This window comes from Plectropomus leopardus, chromosome 15 (assembly GCF_008729295.1).
Source record: "Plectropomus leopardus isolate mb chromosome 15, YSFRI_Pleo_2.0, whole genome shotgun sequence".
NCBI classification, from domain to species: domain Eukaryota; kingdom Metazoa; phylum Chordata; class Actinopteri; order Perciformes; family Serranidae; genus Plectropomus; species Plectropomus leopardus.
The window spans coordinates 17,503,429-17,523,938 of NC_056477.1; the positions used below are offsets into that span (position 1 = coordinate 17,503,429).

The window sequence follows — 20,510 nt, forward strand, 5'->3', positions numbered from 1 at the left end:
GTTTTGAGCACCACAAGCAAAGTGCCATCTAGTTCCATTACATTCAAGAGAAAGTAAACACCTCTACAGCCGATATCTCCAACTCTTTGCAACTCACTCCAAAACAATCCAGATTGATACACTACACTACAGATAAGACAAGAAAATGTGTATTTTTTTATTTCCCTTTCAGAGACGCACAAACTTTAATGTGTCCAAACACTTGCACCATGCTTACCTGAACTTGTTGCTTCTGCATTTTAAGCATGTTGGGGTCTATGGAGAGAGGTCCGAGGACACTCATCATCAACTCCTTCTCTGACAGCCACTGACCGAGCTGTAACTCAGTTGTTTGGAAGATGTCCAGGTTCTTGTTGGACTGCTCCAGGTGCTGCTTCCTCTCCTCTACAGAGCCGCTGATATCTGCCCAAGCAGCATCTGAGCAGGGGGGCAAACAATTACACCAGTCTGCATTAGTCAGCAAAGCAGCACCTTTCTATCCACTGTCCCACTGTTTTCCCAGCAAACCTCCCACCGTGCAGGACTTGGCTCAATGAATGTGCTAATTTAACTGCTGTGGCAGAGGGCTGGTGCAGAGACATGTTCTGTTAACATGTATTACATGTGTGTGGTGGGTGGATGACTAGACAAACACTTCTGTACTAATGCACCTGCTCTAACATCTCATATTTGTTATTTTGTATTTGTAATAAAGGCCAGTGCCATAATGAGGTAAATTTTTAATCAGCGGGATTAAACATACCTCTGACAGTTTCAGTGACATAAATTACCCAGAGCCATCTGTAGACAACACCTTGTTGCATACCTATTTCTGCTAGCATCTGCTTCCACTTTGCAGCCTCAGGGGAGTTTGGATGAGTCTTAATCAAGTTGAGGAGTTTCTCTCTGAGCTTCTGGAGCTGATCCTGCTTTTCCTTCATGTCAGCCTCAAATACCTGAGATAATAAAAAGAAATTTACATCCTGGGATTTCCAACTTGGGTGTCTTGTGACCATCTCATTCACAGCAGAACAAACAAAGTCAGTGAGGATTGTGTGCAATTTCTGTACATAATTAAACAGTCCAATTTGCTGCAAAACAAAAAGACTTTTGTACCTTCTGCTGTTCAAGCTGTGTTTTTACTGAATCTTTCTCTGTGGCTGCATTGTTCCAGGACGCTGCAGTCTTCTTCATGTCCTTCAGCCACTTCATAATGTTGTCTGTCTCTTTTTGGGCGTCTTTCACCTCCTGCACCGAATCACTCAGCTCTGCTGCCCGACTCTTCAGCGTTTCGCCAAGGCTTGCATATCCATCGTTGACGAATGACATGTTCTGCTGAATTACCATCAACTCTGAGGACATCAAATTTAATTCTATTAAGTTTCTTCCAGGTGTTTCATCAAGAGGTTATCATGAGTGAGGCGCTGTTAATATAGCAGCCTTATGGTACAGTATGTTCAGAATATGAGTGGGGAGAGTCCCACCCTGGATTCAAGCATTTGTGGAAACTATTGGCTTTAATCGCTGATATGAATTCAGTAAAAAAAGACAGCGAATCTGGGGTCAGCTTTTGCTTTCACTTTCACTAGAGAGCATGTTTACAAACAGTAACCAACAAGTCTGCATGTACCTATATAAATGACACATAGGAGTGGTTTAAGACATCTAGACATGCATTTAGCAATACAAGTCGCACAAGTCATGTTGGTCTGACTGCTCATGGGGAAAAACTGTTGTTTGGCTTAAGAACTGTTTCCCTTTAAATCACAATTAAATCAATAAAACTTTAAATAAAAAATGAAAACTGTAACTTACTGTAAGATAAGTATTTTGTTTATTGTGTCAATGTGATGTGTATGCAGGCCTTTTTTTTCTTTTAAAGACCTTATTTCTATGTCTTTTGGCATAATAACCTCTACGGTTCATTAGTGTTACTCACACTAATGCACTGTGCTCACATACCAGCGGCTGTATATGTATATAAATAATATGTATTTCTCTCTCAGCCATCTCAGTGGACAGTTTTGCAAGACATCTTCTTGCATTTAAGTTCATGTCAAACCATCCCGTCCTCATGATGCTCTATAATGACATGGTGTTAACAATTATAGTAATGCTTTCTAATTTTGGGATAGTCTTGTAACACTACTACTTTGCCAAATATAATACGTTTTCATCTGCCCATTGATAATGGCAGCAGGACTTTAAGTTTGCACTGTGATGTTCTTCTTGTTGTTGATGTGTGAGATTTTTGCGAATGAAACCTGTCTTAAAACAGAGCGTTGAATATACAAATGATTAAATGATAAGAACATGCATCTCCTCATGAAAAAGGTGGCACTCATCATGATGAAATGAGAAATTTGCCACAAGTTTCTGCAGTTACAAGGGATTCTGTAAATCTCACTTGGAACAAGCCTCATGGAAAAAAAGCAAGAGAGGTAGAGATAAGAGTAAAAATGTTCTTACATGAGGCCTAATGGATATATCTCCTATCTAATCATATCATGTGTCCTTCAAATGGTTGTTTGTGCCTTTCAATGCTGATTAATTCATGAGACAGCTTGATGGGAAATGAGGGAAACAACTCCCTCCCTATGGATTTTGGCTTCTGCTTGCTCCTGTAACACTATTACTCATAATCTGAACATACTGTTTAGGTGATCTTTCAAAGTTGCTAGTTTTTGGCACAGAGCCACTGCAGCCATAACAGAATTCTGAAAACCTGCCATAACACCCACACACCATACCACAAACAATGTAATTTCACAGCAGCATCCACATACACACTTGTTTACCTTTATTGGTTAGGTAGGAATGGCTCGCTGGACCACCACCATTAGTAAGAGCTGATGCAAAGACATAAGACAAAGCTTGTGTAAAAGGACAGGCAGACTGTCTAGGATTGTTGGCGCAAGATCTTTCCATGGTTAGTGAGTATACAGTACTCAGAAGTGCGCCCAAACACCATGCTTCCCATTCCCACTGAATGATTCAAACACAGGAGGTTAAGTGCCCTGATGTTTACCTGACTTGTTATGAGTCTTTGTTTTGGCGGGGGATGTGAGGAAAGTCATGAGACTGCACAGCTCCGATCCTTTGCTGTTCAGGTCTTGGACAGCAGGGTCTTTGGATTTCCACTCATCTAATAATCCCTAAGATAAAAGAATGGCATTCATAACATATAAAAGTAAAAGTTGATGTTTGAAAAGTCTCATAAGAGGTGGGATAAACAAGAAGAAAAGTATGATGACATTTCTTTTTTTATTTTTAGCTTCTCTATCTAGATTCATGATCTGCTTCTGTGATCTTTTTCTGTAACATCTTGTGAAGCTAATAGTCTCTCTGCTGGACAACAATGAGTTCACTCCCAGTACTGTCCTGCGTAAACATGTACCATCCATCCGTCATTAGTTGGCAGAGAAAGAAGGCTGGGATGTCTGGGAGTTTAGGGAGGATGGGACTCTAATCTTTAAAAACACACTTACATCTATCTGTTGCAAAACACATAGACTCCTCCACTGTGCCAGATGAAAAGTATAACATCAATAGCTTCTGTTCCAGCACTTAAAGTGCAGTTAAACATAATATATATGGGAATAACCAAGGTTACAGTATTGTAACCCTAGGTCTTTTAACATGGGCTGATGGGTGATATTCTCCTCCAATCAGGAGCACACATCCACCCACTGATGTTTGCACAAACTTAGCCAGCCAATCAGGGCGTGCCTACCAAAATATGTGCAAAGCCCACAGTATATATAGGAGCTGTTATAAAAGCATCAGCATCCTACACCCACTTCAGTGAGCAGCATGGGAGTGACAGGGAGAAGACTATTCAAGGACTCATTATAAAAAATTATTTTTCGTACCCCACTTGCCAGGCGTGGGGCAAAAAATGTCCATTTAAATATCACTCTGTGTGAGACTGAACTAAAATAGATTTTTTATTTATGTCCTGACTTACATTGACTGTCTGCAGGTCTTTCTCCAGACTTTTCACACTGCTGCTCGGCTTAACCGCAGGCACTTTCTCATTGGTCTGCTCCAGCCACTTGGTGAGAGCATTAGCTGCAGATCTGAACTCTCCCAGCTGGTCCTGACAGGATGAAACCTCCTCCTCCCTGCAGTAGACAAGAATCAGTCATATCGTGCTTCCATCTGTACATTTCAGGAACATTACAGTTAAGGAAAAAGACATTAAAGTGGAAATAAAAAATACTTTATTTTAACCCTCCCCATGCACCAACTTACTTCTCTTTGACAGTGTCTGTGAAGGTGCTGAAAATATTCGAGAGGCTGTCCATCTTGCTCTGGATCTGGGCTTTGTTTCCATCTGGGCTTATTTCAGACAGCTCTTTGGACAGACTCTTCAGCTTCTCCAAATCATTGGCATGTTCAGCCATCTCAGCTTTAGTGTTCTACAGTTAAATTAAAATTGTCAGTCATTCTTTGCAGTACAAAAATACATTTCTGATGCAAACGTCACATTGCTTTAAGACACCAGATGTATCCATTTATGGTGGTAAACAATTTCAGCACAACAGTTACCTGCATTAGCTGAGACAGTTCATTGAAAGTTTTCCCCGGCCCGTCTGTCTCGTGCAGATCTTGCGAACGCTTCACAACAAACTGCTGAACTTTATCTGCGACTTTCTCAAATTCTTCCACCTTTTCCTTCAGCTGCTCCAGTTGGGAAACTTTTTGCTTGTGCTTGTCACAGGCATCAGTGAAACGCTGGGAGAGGCCGTCCATCTTAGACTGCAGAAGAGCAGCAGCAGAGGGATCTGCCGTCTCCACAAACTTCTTCACCTTGGCTTTCATGGCTGAGATGCTGCTCTGGCGACTTGCTATGTCCTGCTCTAATGCCTTAAAAAATACAGCATGAAAAACAGTTTTAATTGCTAATAAAAAAGTAAATATGAAGCTGGTGAAAGTCCAGATTTACCACAGACAACATAAAATAATAGATACAGGATTGAGTTATCAAAATAATGACAAGACTACGTACTACTTCTTTGCTGAGGATATCTCCAATGGATGCAGAGTCCAGGGGAATTTGTCCTTTCTCTTTCACACTGGCCTCCACTCCCTCCATCCATCCCATCATCTCATCCAAGCCGTCCTGGACACTCATGGAGCGAGTCAGGGTGATCTGCAGCTTCTCATTTCGATCACTCACAGACTTGGACAGGTTGTCGTAGCGCTCGACTATGTCGTCTACAACGCAGGTAAACAAATCAGGTAATGTTTAAAAACTCAACAGTTTCGAATTGTTTGCATCACATTGTTAGATAAATATTTTAAACCAACGCAGAAATTTATTTGGCATTTACGAGTTTCTTAGGACTGCAACCATGGAAAAGGATTACATTAGCTAAGATTTTCATGGAGTAAAAGCATTTTTAAGTGTAAGCCAAGAAACAAGTGACTGGATACAAATGAGTCACTTAAACAGCCACACTTCACAATGAATTTTAGAGAAGGGATGGTGGACACTTTAGGGCATGAGGACATCTTTGCTTGCTACAAATGGACAGTCCACTTGTTCAACAACCTACCAGCTTACAAGTTGCAAAACACATTTTGCAGGGCTATGAGATTTATTAATTTAAGATGTACTTTGAAATACTTCCTTTTGAAACTGTCAAGCATTTCATGTCTGGCATCTTTCATTTTGCAAATTGAAAGGCCAAAATCTTAATCCCAGTGTCAATGATGACTCACAAGACTCAAAACTGCATGTTTTCCTTCTTGCCTGTAGAGCTATGGATCAATTTAGATTGTTTTTGAGTTGCCAAGTGTTGGAGATATTGGCCGTAGAGTAGTCTGCCTCATCTCATATATGATGAAACGAGATGGCACTCGGCTTGTGGTGCTAAAAAGCGTTGAAAAATGCATTTGAAAAACTCAACAGCAATGTCTCTATCCAGAAATCATGACCTGGTTACTCAAGATAATCCACAGATGTCGTTGTGAGCAATTTCATGTGGAAACTATTTTCTGTCTTCTAAACTACAGACAGGCAGACATCCAATATCTCCAACACTCTGCAAATTCACACCAAAACAGTTCAGACTGATAAATAGCACAAGAGGAGAGAGGACAAAATACACATTTTGATCTGGAGGTGAACTGTCCCTTTGAATTCTCAGATATTCTGTGGAGGGGGCTCCCAACTTTGATTTTTCCCTCACCTACTGTCTCCTGGATCTCGTCTGAGTTGCTCAGCAGGTCTCCTTCAGATGTTACCAAAGACTCAGCTGCTTTGCGCAGTGTATCAATAGCAGTCTGATGTCCTGTCATCTGACCTTGTAGGGCCTGTGGATCAATAAGTAAAAAGAAGTCAGAGAGAATAAAACTGAATCCACATCTTCTGTCAACATTTATACACGCTGTCAGATTACGCATTTAACTCATGTTGTGGATTGAAGATAAAAATGATGATGTCCATGAAAGTCTGGAGAATATCTTTGGAAATATTGAGTCATGCCACAGATATGTTTAGATGTACCTGTCTGCCTGGATTATTACACTCAGAGGAAGGATTAGGACTCTTTGCAGTGATTTGTAACCAAAGCTGAAAGTGCAGCATTCCCTGGTTGGCCCACAGGCGCCTCTTATCTGGGCATATCGATGCTGTAAGGCACTACCTCCCTACAGAGAAATGTTGAAGCTCACTGCTGCCAAAAGCTTTGACAGAGACAGCATCGTTTCTTATCCTCCGGCAGGAGTATGTGGGCTACAAATAACCAGAGTAAACTATTCACATGTGGGTTTGTATTTGAACAGTGAGCTAAAAATAGCTATGCTGTACTTAAGTCAGTGGAAACACTGTATATGGTAAGGCAGGTCTAACATGCCGTGACCTTATAGCCCATTTAAGTTCTGCATGTGTTACTTCTTAATAAAGTTCTTCTTTAAGCCTTTACTTGGATTATTTAATGCCTAATATCTATTAAAGGGATAGTACAGATACTTAGCAATGTACTGCTGTGGATGGGAGGCAGCAATAATACATATTTTAACCACCTAAAAAAGTCCCAGGTGGTCCTAGGTGTATGCTATAATGACAATATTTTCAGCACATCCATTGCAGCAGACATCCTCTTCAGACAGGGAAGCCGATAACAGTTTCAAGTCTCTGTTTATACTCTTTTCAAAGCCACCAGACTCCACCGAGCAAAAATAGTAATTTAAGCTCAGTGAACCCAGAAATTGCTTGTCTACCACTGCCTCAATTTAGCAAGTTTGTTTGGATTATTGTGGGCACTGGCAAATCTAAACTAACCACATTACACTAAAAACTCACACAATAACACAAACAAAACAACAGATCAAAGCAGTGTTAGACCAGCAGCTCCTGTGTTCAGCAATGTTAAATTACTGTTTTTCTCAATGGAGTCTGGCTTTGAATAGAGACATAGAAGCATTGGTGCACCATCTGCTGTCCAACAGCGAGGTAAAGTAGTAAAAAATAATTAAAATGTAGCAAACACTTAACTTATTGATATTCTAGGTGTCTTTCTTAAACTGGCTAAAATACATTTTGTCTCTGCTCCCGTCAACAGCAGCACACTGCTTAGCTTCCATGTCAGTACTCCTGCATCTCCAAACCATACAACTCAATATCAAGAGACCTGACCTGCCCCTCAATGTTCAGTCGATGAAAGCTGCAGTGTTGTGTTGTAACTGTTGTACAGTAATTTCCCTCAGGATAAATAAAGTTTGGTCTTATCTCAACTTCAGGGTAAATTCTTTCTGGGGAGAGGACAAATAAAACACTACCCTTTTTGAAACCCAGTTTTCGTCAAAATGCAAAGTATTTCACGGCATGAAAGATCAAAAGGCCTTTTTCACATGATTCCTGTGTTGGCTTCAAGAGTTATGCTGGCCTCACAGAAATATGAAAGAAATTGTACAGCTAGATAAAATAAGACCACAATCTGAGATAAATCTGAGCACTGGACTTGCTACAAAGACTGGGCCCAAACATGACAGCCCTGGCTTGTAGTTTTTCTTGCCTTGGTCTCCTCCAGCTGTTTCTGTAGTGTTTGAGGGTCTGCTGCTATGGCCTCTGACTGCTGTTTCCTGGCCTCCTCCTCTGAACTGTTGAGCCACTTCAAAAGACCAGCGCTCGAGTCGTTGTATTTCTTGTATTTGTCAACCACATCTTTGAGGTTGTTGCCGAGCTGATTGCACTGAAAGAAAGGAAATGAAATTATACAGTTTGTGTCATAAAACACTCGGAACAGAACAGGCTCAATTCGTAAAGATAATAATAATCGTTAAATAAAAAACTGTCTCTTTCTCTGGCACTGTCACTTTCACAGTGCTTACAGATGGTAGTGTGACCACTTGGTTTTCAACAGAGACAAATGCTTCCCCCCAGTGGCAAGAATCGGTAACTGCAAACAGATCATCTGCAGCCTAAATACCTGTGAATGTAGCGTTTTGTATCTGCCAGCTGCTGAATCCAACTTGTCCTTGACAGCCAAACAGGTTCCTGAAGTATCCACATCCAGCAGAGCGTTTTTAGCTGCAGAGTCAGTCAATCCACAGGCCTTAGCCACATCCAGCACTTTCTGTCCCGACATGGTGATGAAGCGAAGGTCCCCCTTGTGGGAAATCACATCCTCCGAGAAGCTTTTCTGTCTCTGGAGTTTATCACTGAGGATATTGAGGGAGCCCTCAGGAGCGCCAAGCTTGTCCATCTCCCCTTCTGCCTGGTCTAACCAGCCCTCAAACTCCTCGCAGTCACCCTGGAACTTCTTCAGCTCCTCCTGGACACACTGCACCTGCTTCATCTGCTGCTCGGCCTGCGTCAGCGAGGCCTCGTAGCGCCCCTTCAGCTCCTGGATATTCTTCTGCAGCTTCTCCTTCTCCTCTGGAGACAGCACGTTGGCCTGCTTGTCGAGCAGAGCCTGAGCCGACTGGGTGGCCATGATCAGGTCCTGCTGCTGGGACAGGATCTCCTGATGACGGGCCTGCAGGAACAATAAAAGTGTGAGGACGTGTGTGAGCATTGTAAAATATTATTTACTATTTCTTGCCTCTTGTCTGTCTTTAAATGCAAATCTGCAGCATCAGCTTTAAGATTCCAGTCCTATTTCCTCTTTGTTTTATCTCAAATTTCAAGTCTGCTAAATATTACCAAACTAGCTGTTTATCTTTTTTTTTTTTTTACATATTGCACAACTTGTATTTACATTTAACAATTTAATCCATCCCATTATCTCCATCTTTTGTAATGCAACATGTAAAATTTCATGATGTGTATGCCTTTAATTTTCTAGTAAAAATAAAAACTTAAGCCTTTTTAATTACTGGCATTTACTGTTCGACAGATTTAGAAATTGATAATAACATATGATTGCATTGTTACTTTTAAAATCGCTGCATTTCTTTGCTACTTGTTTCCTCTAGCTTTAGATTCAAACATGATAATCTGCCTTTACTAATTTGTGCACTGCTGAAAAGAAAGTCAGTTCCTGCGACAAACTCCCACATGTAAGTATGAACTACTTTAGAGAATTCCCTCTTTACATTTTCGCAGCAAACAAACTCTACCTTGACCCTGTCATACTGCTTATCGAGGTCCAGAGAGGCATCCTTCTTCCCGCTGGTCTCGCTGCCAAAATCGTTTCCAGTGGTCTGTAAAGCGTTTCCATTGGCATCGTCATCCTCTCTTATCAGTCCCGTGGCTGAAGTTTCTTCTGGCAGGTTTCCATTCTCTTTACTTATATGGTCAGTTTGATCCAGAGTGCTCTCGTTTTCATTCCCTATGTTGGATATCCAGTCCAAGAGACCTTCGATTTTGTTCTTACTCTCTTCAAGCCGTTCAACAGCTGCAGCCTGGAAAGACAGATGGATTCACATATTAACAAAATACTGACTGGTGAACAAAATCAACACGATATGATGCATTACAATTTTTATAGACAACACATAGTATAAAAGTGAACTCTGACCTTCTCACTCTCCTGTTTAATCGCTGTGGTAACAACCTTCTCCAGATCTTTCCTGGACTCCTCAGCCCGCTGGTTGATGAGCTTGGCTTTGCTTTTAGCCTCTTCTAATTTACCCTCGATGATGGCGATTTGATCTGGTGTCAGCTTGCTCCGGTTTTCCTCCAGAAACTTTTTAGTACTGGTGATGACCTCATTCAAGGCACTGGCATTAGTCAATACATCTTTTTGCAGAGCCTTGAGATCAGACGGGAGAAATAGAAATAGACATGAATATATTATTGACACAGGGGCCTCTTAGCCTTCACCTGCAAATGTCACTCCTATTAACAAGTACTGACCAGGAAGAGACACAAAATGACCACAAACATACAAAACGACATTAAAAACAAAGGAACTACAAAGTGAAATAAACATCTACAAAGAGACAAAAAACATCTACAAAGAGATTCAAATGAACTACAGAGACAAAATTACTACAATGAGAAGAAAAACAACTTTAAAAAAATCCAAAAAAGACAAAAAAATTCACCCTAAAAGACACAAATCTGCCACAAAGAGACACAGAAAAAAACAAGAACACACTGATAACTACAAAGAGAAACAAAACAATAACAGCAAAAAGAGCTAAAACCAGCAAAAGTCTGCGCCTTGCTCCACGAGAGGTGGTGGGCCCTTTTGCATGCCTAGGGGCCCATTGTACCATAATCTGCCCATGGAAATTGACAAAAAAAAAAAAACACTGAATTCTTGGACACATACTGTGCTTCTTAAAAGGAAATGCATTTCAAACCTGGTGCTCCTGCTGGTACTGCTGCAGGTCTGTGACACACTCAGCATTTTCGGCCTGCTGCTGGTGACCAATCAGCTGGTTTTCTGTCAGGGTGAGATTATCACACACTTCCTCCAACTTCTCTGTAAACTCCTTGTGTTTCTCCAGCAAAGACTGTCGAACAAGAATAAAAAACACAAAGTAAACATCGCGACAAAAGGCTACCAATAAACACATTCACATCCACACATAATCAATCAGGGTTATTCCTGTGGTGTGAACAGCCCAGTCAATATTTGAGAACACAAACATCAAAACAAGGCAGAAGAAACTACTCAAGCACTTAGAGGTAACATGCAAAATCTGCTTTAGGACACATTTTCCTTCATCATAATGTTGCAAAAATCTAGTATGCTGTAAACATGCTGTTTTGCCATTTGCCACTTTGGTCTCGTGATGGTAAAAAGCACAGTACGTCTGGTGTGTTAATGGGTTTGTTGTGACTGAAAGTGTCCCAACAGGGAAGGTACATTTTGTCCGCTGTTAGTTGTTCACGAGTGTCTTGAAGGCCTGCAGGATACAACCAGCACAAAGAGTTAGTCTGCAGGAGTGTTCAGGCACTTGAGCATGCAATGTTGTTATCAATCCTAAACATTTAGGCATTCACAATAAAACTTGAACTCTGAATCCTGGAAAAAAAGCCAAACATTCACTAATGAATACAGTTAAACACACTCTGAAATATTATGGTGAAACTATACACACTGGGATACTTTAATACTCAATTCTAATTTTCAATCATATCAAAGAAAATCAAGACAGAAGTTCTATATTTGAAGTGTTTGAGCTGATTAATCATTATTGTTCGGATGTCAGAGGTTCATAGACCTCAATCCAATGTAAAAATCTGTGTGCCAATAATGTAATGTAATGTAATATATGACAAGTACCCGAACATTATGTTATCATACATTACTTTTCAGAATCCACACACGATACTACCAATGCTTAAATCTGATCAGTAACATGGCTTATAGGGCTCACTCCACATGCACTATAAGCATTAATTATCAACTGTAATTTTCATTCAGCAAAACATATATATAATTTGGTTTTCTTTTGTTAAAAGTCCAGCATGTGAGATTTAGGAGGATTTAGTGGAATCTAGTGGTGAGGACTGCAGATTGCAACCAGCTGAGTTTTCACCAGGAGCCGAAACAAATGAACCAGGTGATTAAAACAAGTAAAAACACTGAAAAAAGCAGTTTCATATTTTAAAAAAATCTGTGTTTTTACGACGCTGCTCGTCACGGAGGGTCTGCTAACTACAGTGGCTACTGTAGAAACGTGGCTCCATCTCCATAGGAGAGGGCCTCTCTATGTAGATACGAATGGTTAATTCTAAGGTAACACAAACACAACGATTCTTCTGTTCAGGGGATTATACACAGAAGAAAACATTATTATTATATTAAATACCATTTCTGCCAATATACCCCTCTAAATCCTCCACACTAGACCTTTAAGGGACACATCAGTGATATTTGATTGTGTATCCACAGGCAGACCTTCTCCCGGCTCTCCCTCTCCCTGGTGTCCAGTAGGACATTTAAGGCGCTCCTCTGGGTAACGAGCCTCTCCGTCTGATCCCTGAACGCTCGCTGTGTGGTGCTGAGGAACTTTAGCAGGTAGCTGCTCTGAGCTGGACTCAGGAACTGAGCGTGTTCAGAAATAAAGCACTGAATATCGAATGTGACATCCTCTAACTTGAGCCTGGCTTCTTTCAGCAGACTGCTCTCTGAGTCCTGGAAGAAAAGACAGAAACATGCAGAGTAAGCTCTTGTAGTAACTGTCGATACAGGATGTTTTTAATTAAATGTATTTTTAGATACCCTGTTCTGCTGAATCAGATGTTTCAGTGCGTCCACATCACATGATTTCAGATCCACGTCACACATCTCTGAGGTGCTTTGGATGACAGCTGCTAGTTCATCAAGATCACTGAGATGTTTCAGGTATGCTGATTCCAGATGTGCCTAAAATCACATTTAAAGTAGTCAATGGCTGACAACTGTTACGTCAATTTAACGACTTGCAATGAGCACTGACCTTCCCCGTTTCCATTGCTTGAATGAGCGACTGACTCCTTTCTGCACACATTTGGGAAACAGCAGTGAAATTTGGCTCTAAATCCAGATATGTCGAGGCCAAATCTTGGTGGATTTGAATGGGAATGTCCTCATCAGCAGAATTTAAGAGCTGTTTGGCTTTTTCCAAATCTGCTGTCAGAACACCAGACAATCTAGAAAGTTGGGACTCCAGAGACTGAATAAAAAAAACAGATTTGGTCAGGAAGTAATGCATATAATGTATAATGTATGCACATAAGTTGTTAACAATGTTCAATTCTAACCTGAAAATCCTCTATTTGAATCTGCACTTCTTCCATGTTGTTTCCCATGTGTGTCTGGATCAAAAGATCTTTTCTGACATCCTCTAAAACATCAGCGTGATCCTGCAGTCTCCCAACACACTCCAAATAATCCTGGATGGTAAACAGCTGACGATAAACACAACACAAAAGTGGAAAAGATGTTACACGTGTCAGAACTAAGGGAGGGGGTTAACTTAAAGGAATACTTCACACCCCAAGTAACCATGTGTATATCAAATACTTACCCTGTGTTAAATGTGTAAATGAATATTTTGACATAGTTTGGCTGTTGTTGAACATGATCGCCTATGGCTTCAACTCACCAAGAATTTTGCTCCATTTTTGGATTTCCACAGACATGCCGGAAAAACAGTTTCTTTACAAATTCAGTGTCACATGTTGCTGTGTAATTGACTTACAAATGGTCACTTGGAGGGCTTGAAGTGTTGAACACATAAACAACGCAAAACATACCTTTTTTTTAACCTCCTCAACTTTGCAGGCATCTGAGCTGCTAGATGACTGAGGGGAAGGTTCGTGACTCTCTGCAGCAGAGCAACAGCGACCTGAGTCTTCTGCTGACCCCTCATCTTCCCCCTCTGAGCTCTCCTCTTTGATGCTCTCCAGTGTGTGCCGCCGCTCCTGCTGAAAGTCAGCAACCAGAGAGTCGCCCCCCAGAGCGCTGTTTAGAGTGTCCATCACCTCCTGAAGCATTGAGAGGTCTTGGCTTGAAGAAACAGTCTTAAGAACCTGCAGCAGCTGCAGCTGGATGTTTGGAGCATCAGCCTTCACCACCTTTTCATCAACTTTCTCTTCCTGCATTATCAGTTCTGAGTTTCCTGTTTCTTTGTTGTTCAAACTGAGGCCGTTTTGCTTCATCAGATCCATGAGAAGGTCGGGGTGACTGCTTTCTATAAGCCCATGAGCACTGTCTCTGTCATGAGCACCATCTTCTTCTTCAGGTTGTGGAGTATCCTGAACCACAGCAATAGCGTTTTCAATATCTCGAGTTTGTGCCTTTTGCAAATCACTGACATCAGGCCCCATCATTTCCTCCTCGTCATCTACATGTGCCCTTACAGCAGTAAAAATCCCAGACGCAGCTGAAGATGCAACGCAGTTGCCTGACATGAAATCTGCCTGGAGATGCTCAGAAGCACACACACCTAATCTTCCAACTTCGGTTTGTCCTGACATATTTTCACTAATATCTGCACTTTCTTTATCACTTGACTGTGCTGTCTGTGCATTTCTCGACACACAGATCTGTTCCGCATTACTGGAGACATCCGAAATGTCCTCCTGTTGCCTCTCTGTACTCAACTCAACATCCTCTGCACCACTGTATTGTGAACCTGACAAATCTTCATCAAACAGTGCCGTTTCAAGAGAAACTGTGGTGGTAGTTAGTGTGTCGTGATCTGAATCTCGCCCATCAAACCACTTAAGATTGATAGCGTTTGTAGCGGTGACTTCATCGGGAACAACAGGCGACTGTGGAGCTCTCTCGCCAACAAGCACTCTCTGACCATTTTGAGTGCAGCTGGGCTCAGAGCCAACGCTAAAATCACTTTCTGAATGAAGCACTGTTTGTTGAGGTAATGTGATTCTGCTGCCATCCTTTGCAATGCTGTTGTCATAGTAACCCCTAGATTCTGAGAGTATTTCACTTTCGACCGAATTCATGGACGATGAGTAATCTATACTTGGCTCGTCATCCAAAGGTGACTGAACCGCACTCCTGTCATTCGCTATTCTACCTTCATTCGACAACGCATCGCAATGTGATGAGCACATGTCTAATTCACTCTCACTGAAAGTCTGATTTCCCACTTGGGCATCATGCGCAGCAATGGGAAAATCATTGTCAGTGAGTGAGCTGTCGGATTTAGAGTGATTAATGGAGGTGGTGTATTGAGTTTCTGGGTCAGTGGAGGTTCTGTCACTCGGACTAGATGGACATGACAGCAAAGTTGAAGCAGCGTTTTCTACAACAAAAGCTGAATCTGTTGGCCGGTTATTGATTACACCCTGTGAGTCACTGTCTTCAGCCAGTAAAGGCGATTTGTCAATGTAATGACCAAACTCTGCAGTAACCTGACTCCACGAGGCGGGTGAGATCATCAGAGACTCGCTAACTGCAGGAGGGGAATGATGTGGATAATTACTCATCTCTCCTACATTTCCTGTGGTCTCACAATCTCTCTCTGTATCTCCATTATCGCTGTCTATCTTTCTGTTGTCAGCCTCCTCATTGGTCACATCGAGCACCATGACAGCAACATTCATCTCAGTCTGCGTGTACTCACCTTCATTACTGATGAAACACAGATTATGGTTGTAAATACTGGCCTCAGGCTCTAAGTCATCTGCTGACTCACTGACATTAATGCTGCAACCAGACCTCAATAGGCTCTGCTGTTCCTTTAAACTAAGAGAAATATTTGACGATATGGATTCATATGACGCTGGCTGTTTAACATCAGACATTGGGTCCTCTTCATCTCCCTCAACACTTCCTTTTTCATCTGACTGTAGGTCAAGCTGTTTCAGTACTGTTGTCTCTTCTGGGCCCTGACTAAGGGCTCCCTCCATGTTATAATGACTCCCTGAGGTCACACCTGAAATGTATCCTTCCTCTGTTTGCACTTTCAGGAGATGAACAGTATCGCCTTGCTCATTTTCACCCTTCAACATGTCCTCAGAGCATAAAAATTCATCTTGGGTAAAATCTGTACCTTCAGATTCACTACAAAGTGACTCAGCATCGTAGTACGGTAGTGTTTGACGGTGGGATTTTAGCGTACACTCAGAGTGAAACAGACTTGATGGTGAGCCAACGTTCTGTCTGTTGACAGGGCATAGAGTGGTCAAGACTGACGTCACTGGATTAGTTGGAAAACCATCACTATCAGCACCTATGACATCAATTTGGGAACTATTCCCAGAAATTCTCTCTCCAGTTTCATCCGAATTTGTCCAGTTTGTGTTGTTTTGACACACTATTTCTTCCACTACACTTGCCTCTGTGGCTTCCATGTCAGTGTCACTGTCAGACAGATGTAGAGCCTCGTCATCTGCATATAGTTTGTCACTGAAGCTGATTCTTCCATTGACTGACGAAACAAAACTATGAGGATCAAATGTGTGTCGCGTGTATTTCACCAACTCTTCTGCTTCCTCATTTATGTGCAGCGGTATGTCTAAATCCACCTGCTCTGAAAGATCACCAACATTTAAAGTCAGAGAAGTTACATTTTTCTCAGTGTTTTCAGAAAGAACTGAATCTTCAAGAAAAAGTTTAACCATTTTACTCAGCTGTGTATCGAGTACCAGGACCCTTTGTCCTGACTCTGGATCCATGTAACTGTTCAACATTAGATAGGAGATGAATAACTGCTTTGCTTCAGCGTGATTCGGGATGTTATCAACTTTTAAGCAATCTGCAGCGTGATGACATCCATCAGCTTTGAGTTTTTTGTACATGAGCCAGGATGAGAACTTGTCATTGAGCTGATCAACGTCAGAAAACACATCAGGAATTTCTATAGATTTCAAAACCTCTGCTGTGTAAGTGTCGATGAAACCATTCTGAACCGCAGAGTTAAAGTCCATCACCTCTGAAATATCTGGAATGTAAAAAGCTGCTATCTTTTCCCGATTACTGAAAAGTGTGCTGGTGAACTCATCAGTGGTGATTTGCTGGAATGAGGTGGACACAGTTTGGATTCCCCCAGAAGGAGGCAACACAAGTCCCAAAAACTGCTGCTGATTTTCAAGCACAATGAGTGTGCTACTAGAGCTCATCAAATCACACTGAACTGCTGCGTCCACCTTCAGCCCATCACTCATATCGTCCTCTGACATGACCTCCTGATCACTTAAACCATCACAAAAAGACCTCAGAGTGTTAATACCCCTCCCTGATGTCAGTGATTTATTCCGGCTGAGGCACTTCAATATCAGTCTGTTGACCTCACAGGGTTCGACCTCTTCATTCATCATGTCCTGACAGCTTTTTTGCCTCTGAAGAATCTCCACATAGACAGGTGCAGGTATCAAACCGCTCTGAAAAGCCTTTTCCAGGGTCAGCGTGTCCCCTGTGTAGCACACCTCCAATCCATCGCTGACTTCTTTGACCTCTATCATCTTGATAATCGGGTCTTCACACCCTTCCCTCGCTGCTGCTATGTCAGAGTGTGACACAGAAGAGACATGTGAACTCTGGATGCACTTGCTGGCTTTGATGAACTTTGGCAAGCAGTTCAGGGTGGATTTGTAAACATCGTCTCGATCCAGATGGACATGCGGCTCAGACTGAAAAAGGCTCGACGACACAGGTTGGACCTCTGGGAGGGTGATCCCAGTTACCTCATCAATCTCACTCATGGGTCCAGCCTGCAACCTGGCCCCACTGGATTTTAAATCCTAAAGGGAATGAAAATGTATCAAATTACTGAACTGATTTCAGCACAAAATCTGAATTATATACAATATGTCTAGTATTCAAAAGCAAGACAAAATGTATACTCACCACCAGACAAATAAGGGCATGTTAAACATCATGTGCACAAGTGCAAGACCGCATCAGGGTTGCAACAGGAGAGCGACGGATAAAACACATTTAAAGCTATCATGCATCTGGGAATGCAGTGTCCAGCATCTTGCAAAAAGAGGGTAGTTAGTCATATCACATTCTGTAGGTGAAGCGTTATGTGTCATATCTGTTATCCACATTGATAATGGTGAAATGTCAGACCAAAGCTGGGCGCAACTAAGCATGTTTACAGCATACTCTGATTTCCTGAGCTTCAATATAAGTGTCGTTTTTGTTCCTAATGTGAGAGAATAAATTGAGAGATGCAAAAGACAGCTGCTCACATTGCACTAAGGAGAAGAGGAAAATGGTTAGTCATGCATCTGAACATCAGGTGGCACTGTTTTCTAACACATTATAAGACGCAAACCACCCCATAGCAGAAACAGCAGTGTCCAACCTCTTCTGCAGACGTCGTCTGATCTGAACAGTGTTGGGAGAGTTCATTGTAGGCCTGATTGAGCGCCTTCAGCTGTTCCTGGGCCTTTTCTCTTTCCTCTTCTGTCATTCTGAAAGATAAAACACAAAGAATGAGGCTGCACCTGTAAAAAGATTAAGTATTGTGGATATGTGATAATCAACCTACTTGTCGCTGTGTTTGTTCAGCATCATCTGTGTGACCCTCAGTGCTTCTGCAATTTGTTCCTTCTTAGTGACCATTTCCTCAACTGACACCTGGAACATCAAACAGGAGCGTATTAATACTTCATATGTAGTACAGTTACTCTTGTTTACATTTATATGACTCATCACACCTACATATATTCACACACTGGATCTGTTTTGAAAGACTAAATTACATTTTTTTCAGTTGACCTATTAATATAAAATATATTAATTAATTTAAAAAAGTGTACACTGCATAACTAGATTAAATACAAATTCCTGCACAAAATAATGTAAACCTATAGAACACATATGTAATACAACTTTAAATGTTAAACTTTTGTACAGAATTTGTCAAATTGTATTGTACATTATTTATTCACTAGAAACAATTTAAGACAGTTTTTTTTCATAATTTGAGGGTCCAAGGACAGAGGGATGTCGTATGTTGTAAAGCCCTCAAGGGCAAATTTTCTTTGCGATATCTGGGCTTTATAAATAACATTGTATTGAATTTAATAAATTGAAAAAATAAAAGAAAAAATACAATAAAAGGAAGTCCAAAGCTGTCATTATTACACATTATCTGCTGGACTTAGGATTTTATTGATATTTTGGATGCAAACATGCCCTACTTACATATTTTTATGTGAATTAAAATAATTAAAATTACTAATGAATAATGAGAAAAAAGACTTAATGTATATCACTCCATTTCACTTAACTATGGCTGCAATATTTATAAAATAATAATAATATTAATAATGTCTGTGTCCAGTGCTACACTAGATAACAGCACAAGATTTTACATAACTGGACAGTGGGAACACTGTAATTAGCTCAACAGTGGACTTTTAAAGTGCTTTATGTACATAATTTAGCACAACTTTAATCACTTATCTGAAATGACCACAAAGATGCAGAACAGCCTTTGCATAAATAGCAACTGTAAAGCAAGTCAGTGCTCTAATTCCTGGCAAGTTACTACTGCATAATGCATGTAAAATGATGTCTGAACTCCTTTAATGCATCTATTTTATTCTATGATCTTCTGCTCTGTTCTCTTAAATTAGACATACCCTCAGGGACTGACAGCTCATCCCTTCTGGAAAACCAAACTGCTTCTCAGCACTATTTTATTACAATTACAATGCTATTGTGGCATTGAGTAAACATAAGAGAAATCTGGACATTCTTTCAAATTTTTCTTGAATAATGTCAGCTTTGGACCATTTGTATACTCCATCTTTCAGGGACAAACAGGGACAAAGGGACAGAAATGTATATGGATATTTCAAGAACTCATCGGCCGATTTAATTTATTAGTCACTGAGGTTGTTCTGAAATGTTAGTGCTTGTGCAACTTTTGGTGTTACTGAATCAGTTGATGGGTGACTGAAATAACCAAGAATATCATGAAATCCATCTGGACCATGCTTTTGTGTGATACAGTAAAGTAATTACACCCACTAGCGCTCATGTGAAATGTATGGATTACATGAATCAGAAAGTAAACAGTGTGTTTTTTTATTATAAATCAAACAACAAACGGAAAGCTGTAATGTCATTTTGATTAGAAAAATACTCTTCACCATTAAACCAAAGCATCTCTCATGTACAACAAATATATGGCAGTAATTAAAACACCAGAAACAGCATATATTATTTACCTGGGGCTTATTAGAAGCGTCTGTGTTGGCATTGCTATCTTTCAGGGCATTCCCATCATTGTTCGGGGTCTGTTTCACATTGGACATCCAGTGCAACAGTTTGCTAACTTTATCACCATGCTCTCTCTTCTCCTCATCAACAGATCTCTACAATTGAAACAGATGTTTTTTGACAAGATGATTAACTTTGTTACAAAAAAAACATCCTGAAGGGGGACGAGCATTTGCAAAAACACATTTACAATCAAACTTTAAAAAAAAAACACCAAACAATTGTTACTTGCATCAAGCGCTATGTTAAAATGTATGTGTAACCCCCCCAACCAAAAAAAAAAAAAAAGGCAATAAGCAACTTAACTAGAAATGACCCTGAAAATCGCAAGAAATTTGTAAAAAGTTACAAGAAAATTACCTGGAAATTAGCAACAACAACAAAACCAAGGACGGTAAATAAGTGCTAAAAAGAAAAAGCTCTGTAACATAA

General features: G+C 40.8%; 1 protein-coding gene across 21 annotated transcripts in view; it reads right to left on the reverse strand.

The window, feature by feature from the left end:
- The window catches only part of dst (dystonin), a 120,013-nt gene that overhangs the window by 44,938 nt on the left and 54,565 nt on the right, over window positions 1-20,510 (reverse strand). For 19 of the 21 annotated variants that reach the window (XM_042502032.1, XM_042502033.1, XM_042502024.1 and 16 more), the window contains 23 exons: window positions 20,027-20,173; window positions 18,337-18,425; window positions 18,151-18,259; window positions 13,628-17,581; window positions 13,133-13,279; window positions 12,829-13,044; window positions 12,612-12,755; window positions 12,288-12,524; window positions 10,741-10,893; window positions 9,951-10,184; window positions 9,550-9,834; window positions 8,418-8,966; window positions 8,004-8,180; window positions 6,177-6,300; window positions 4,991-5,199; window positions 4,531-4,848; window positions 4,234-4,400; window positions 3,947-4,103; window positions 3,008-3,134; window positions 2,778-2,828; window positions 1,096-1,331; window positions 806-935; window positions 218-417 (listed from right to left, as the gene is read on the reverse strand). In XM_042502032.1, the coding sequence (XP_042357966.1) occupies window positions 218-417; window positions 806-935; window positions 1,096-1,331; window positions 2,778-2,828; window positions 3,008-3,134; window positions 3,947-4,103; window positions 4,234-4,400; window positions 4,531-4,848; window positions 4,991-5,199; window positions 6,177-6,300; window positions 8,004-8,180; window positions 8,418-8,966; window positions 9,550-9,834; window positions 9,951-10,184; window positions 10,741-10,893; window positions 12,288-12,524; window positions 12,612-12,755; window positions 12,829-13,044; window positions 13,133-13,279; window positions 13,628-17,581; window positions 18,151-18,259; window positions 18,337-18,425; window positions 20,027-20,173 (8,160 nt within the window). The remainder of the gene's footprint in view (window positions 1-217; window positions 418-805; window positions 936-1,095; window positions 1,332-2,777; window positions 2,829-3,007; window positions 3,135-3,946; window positions 4,104-4,233; window positions 4,401-4,530; window positions 4,849-4,990; window positions 5,200-6,176; window positions 6,301-8,003; window positions 8,181-8,417; window positions 8,967-9,549; window positions 9,835-9,950; window positions 10,185-10,740; window positions 10,894-12,287; window positions 12,525-12,611; window positions 12,756-12,828; window positions 13,045-13,132; window positions 13,280-13,627; window positions 17,582-18,150; window positions 18,260-18,336; window positions 18,426-20,026; window positions 20,174-20,510) is intronic. The other 2 variants (XM_042502016.1, XM_042502031.1) reach the window with 2 other exon arrangements.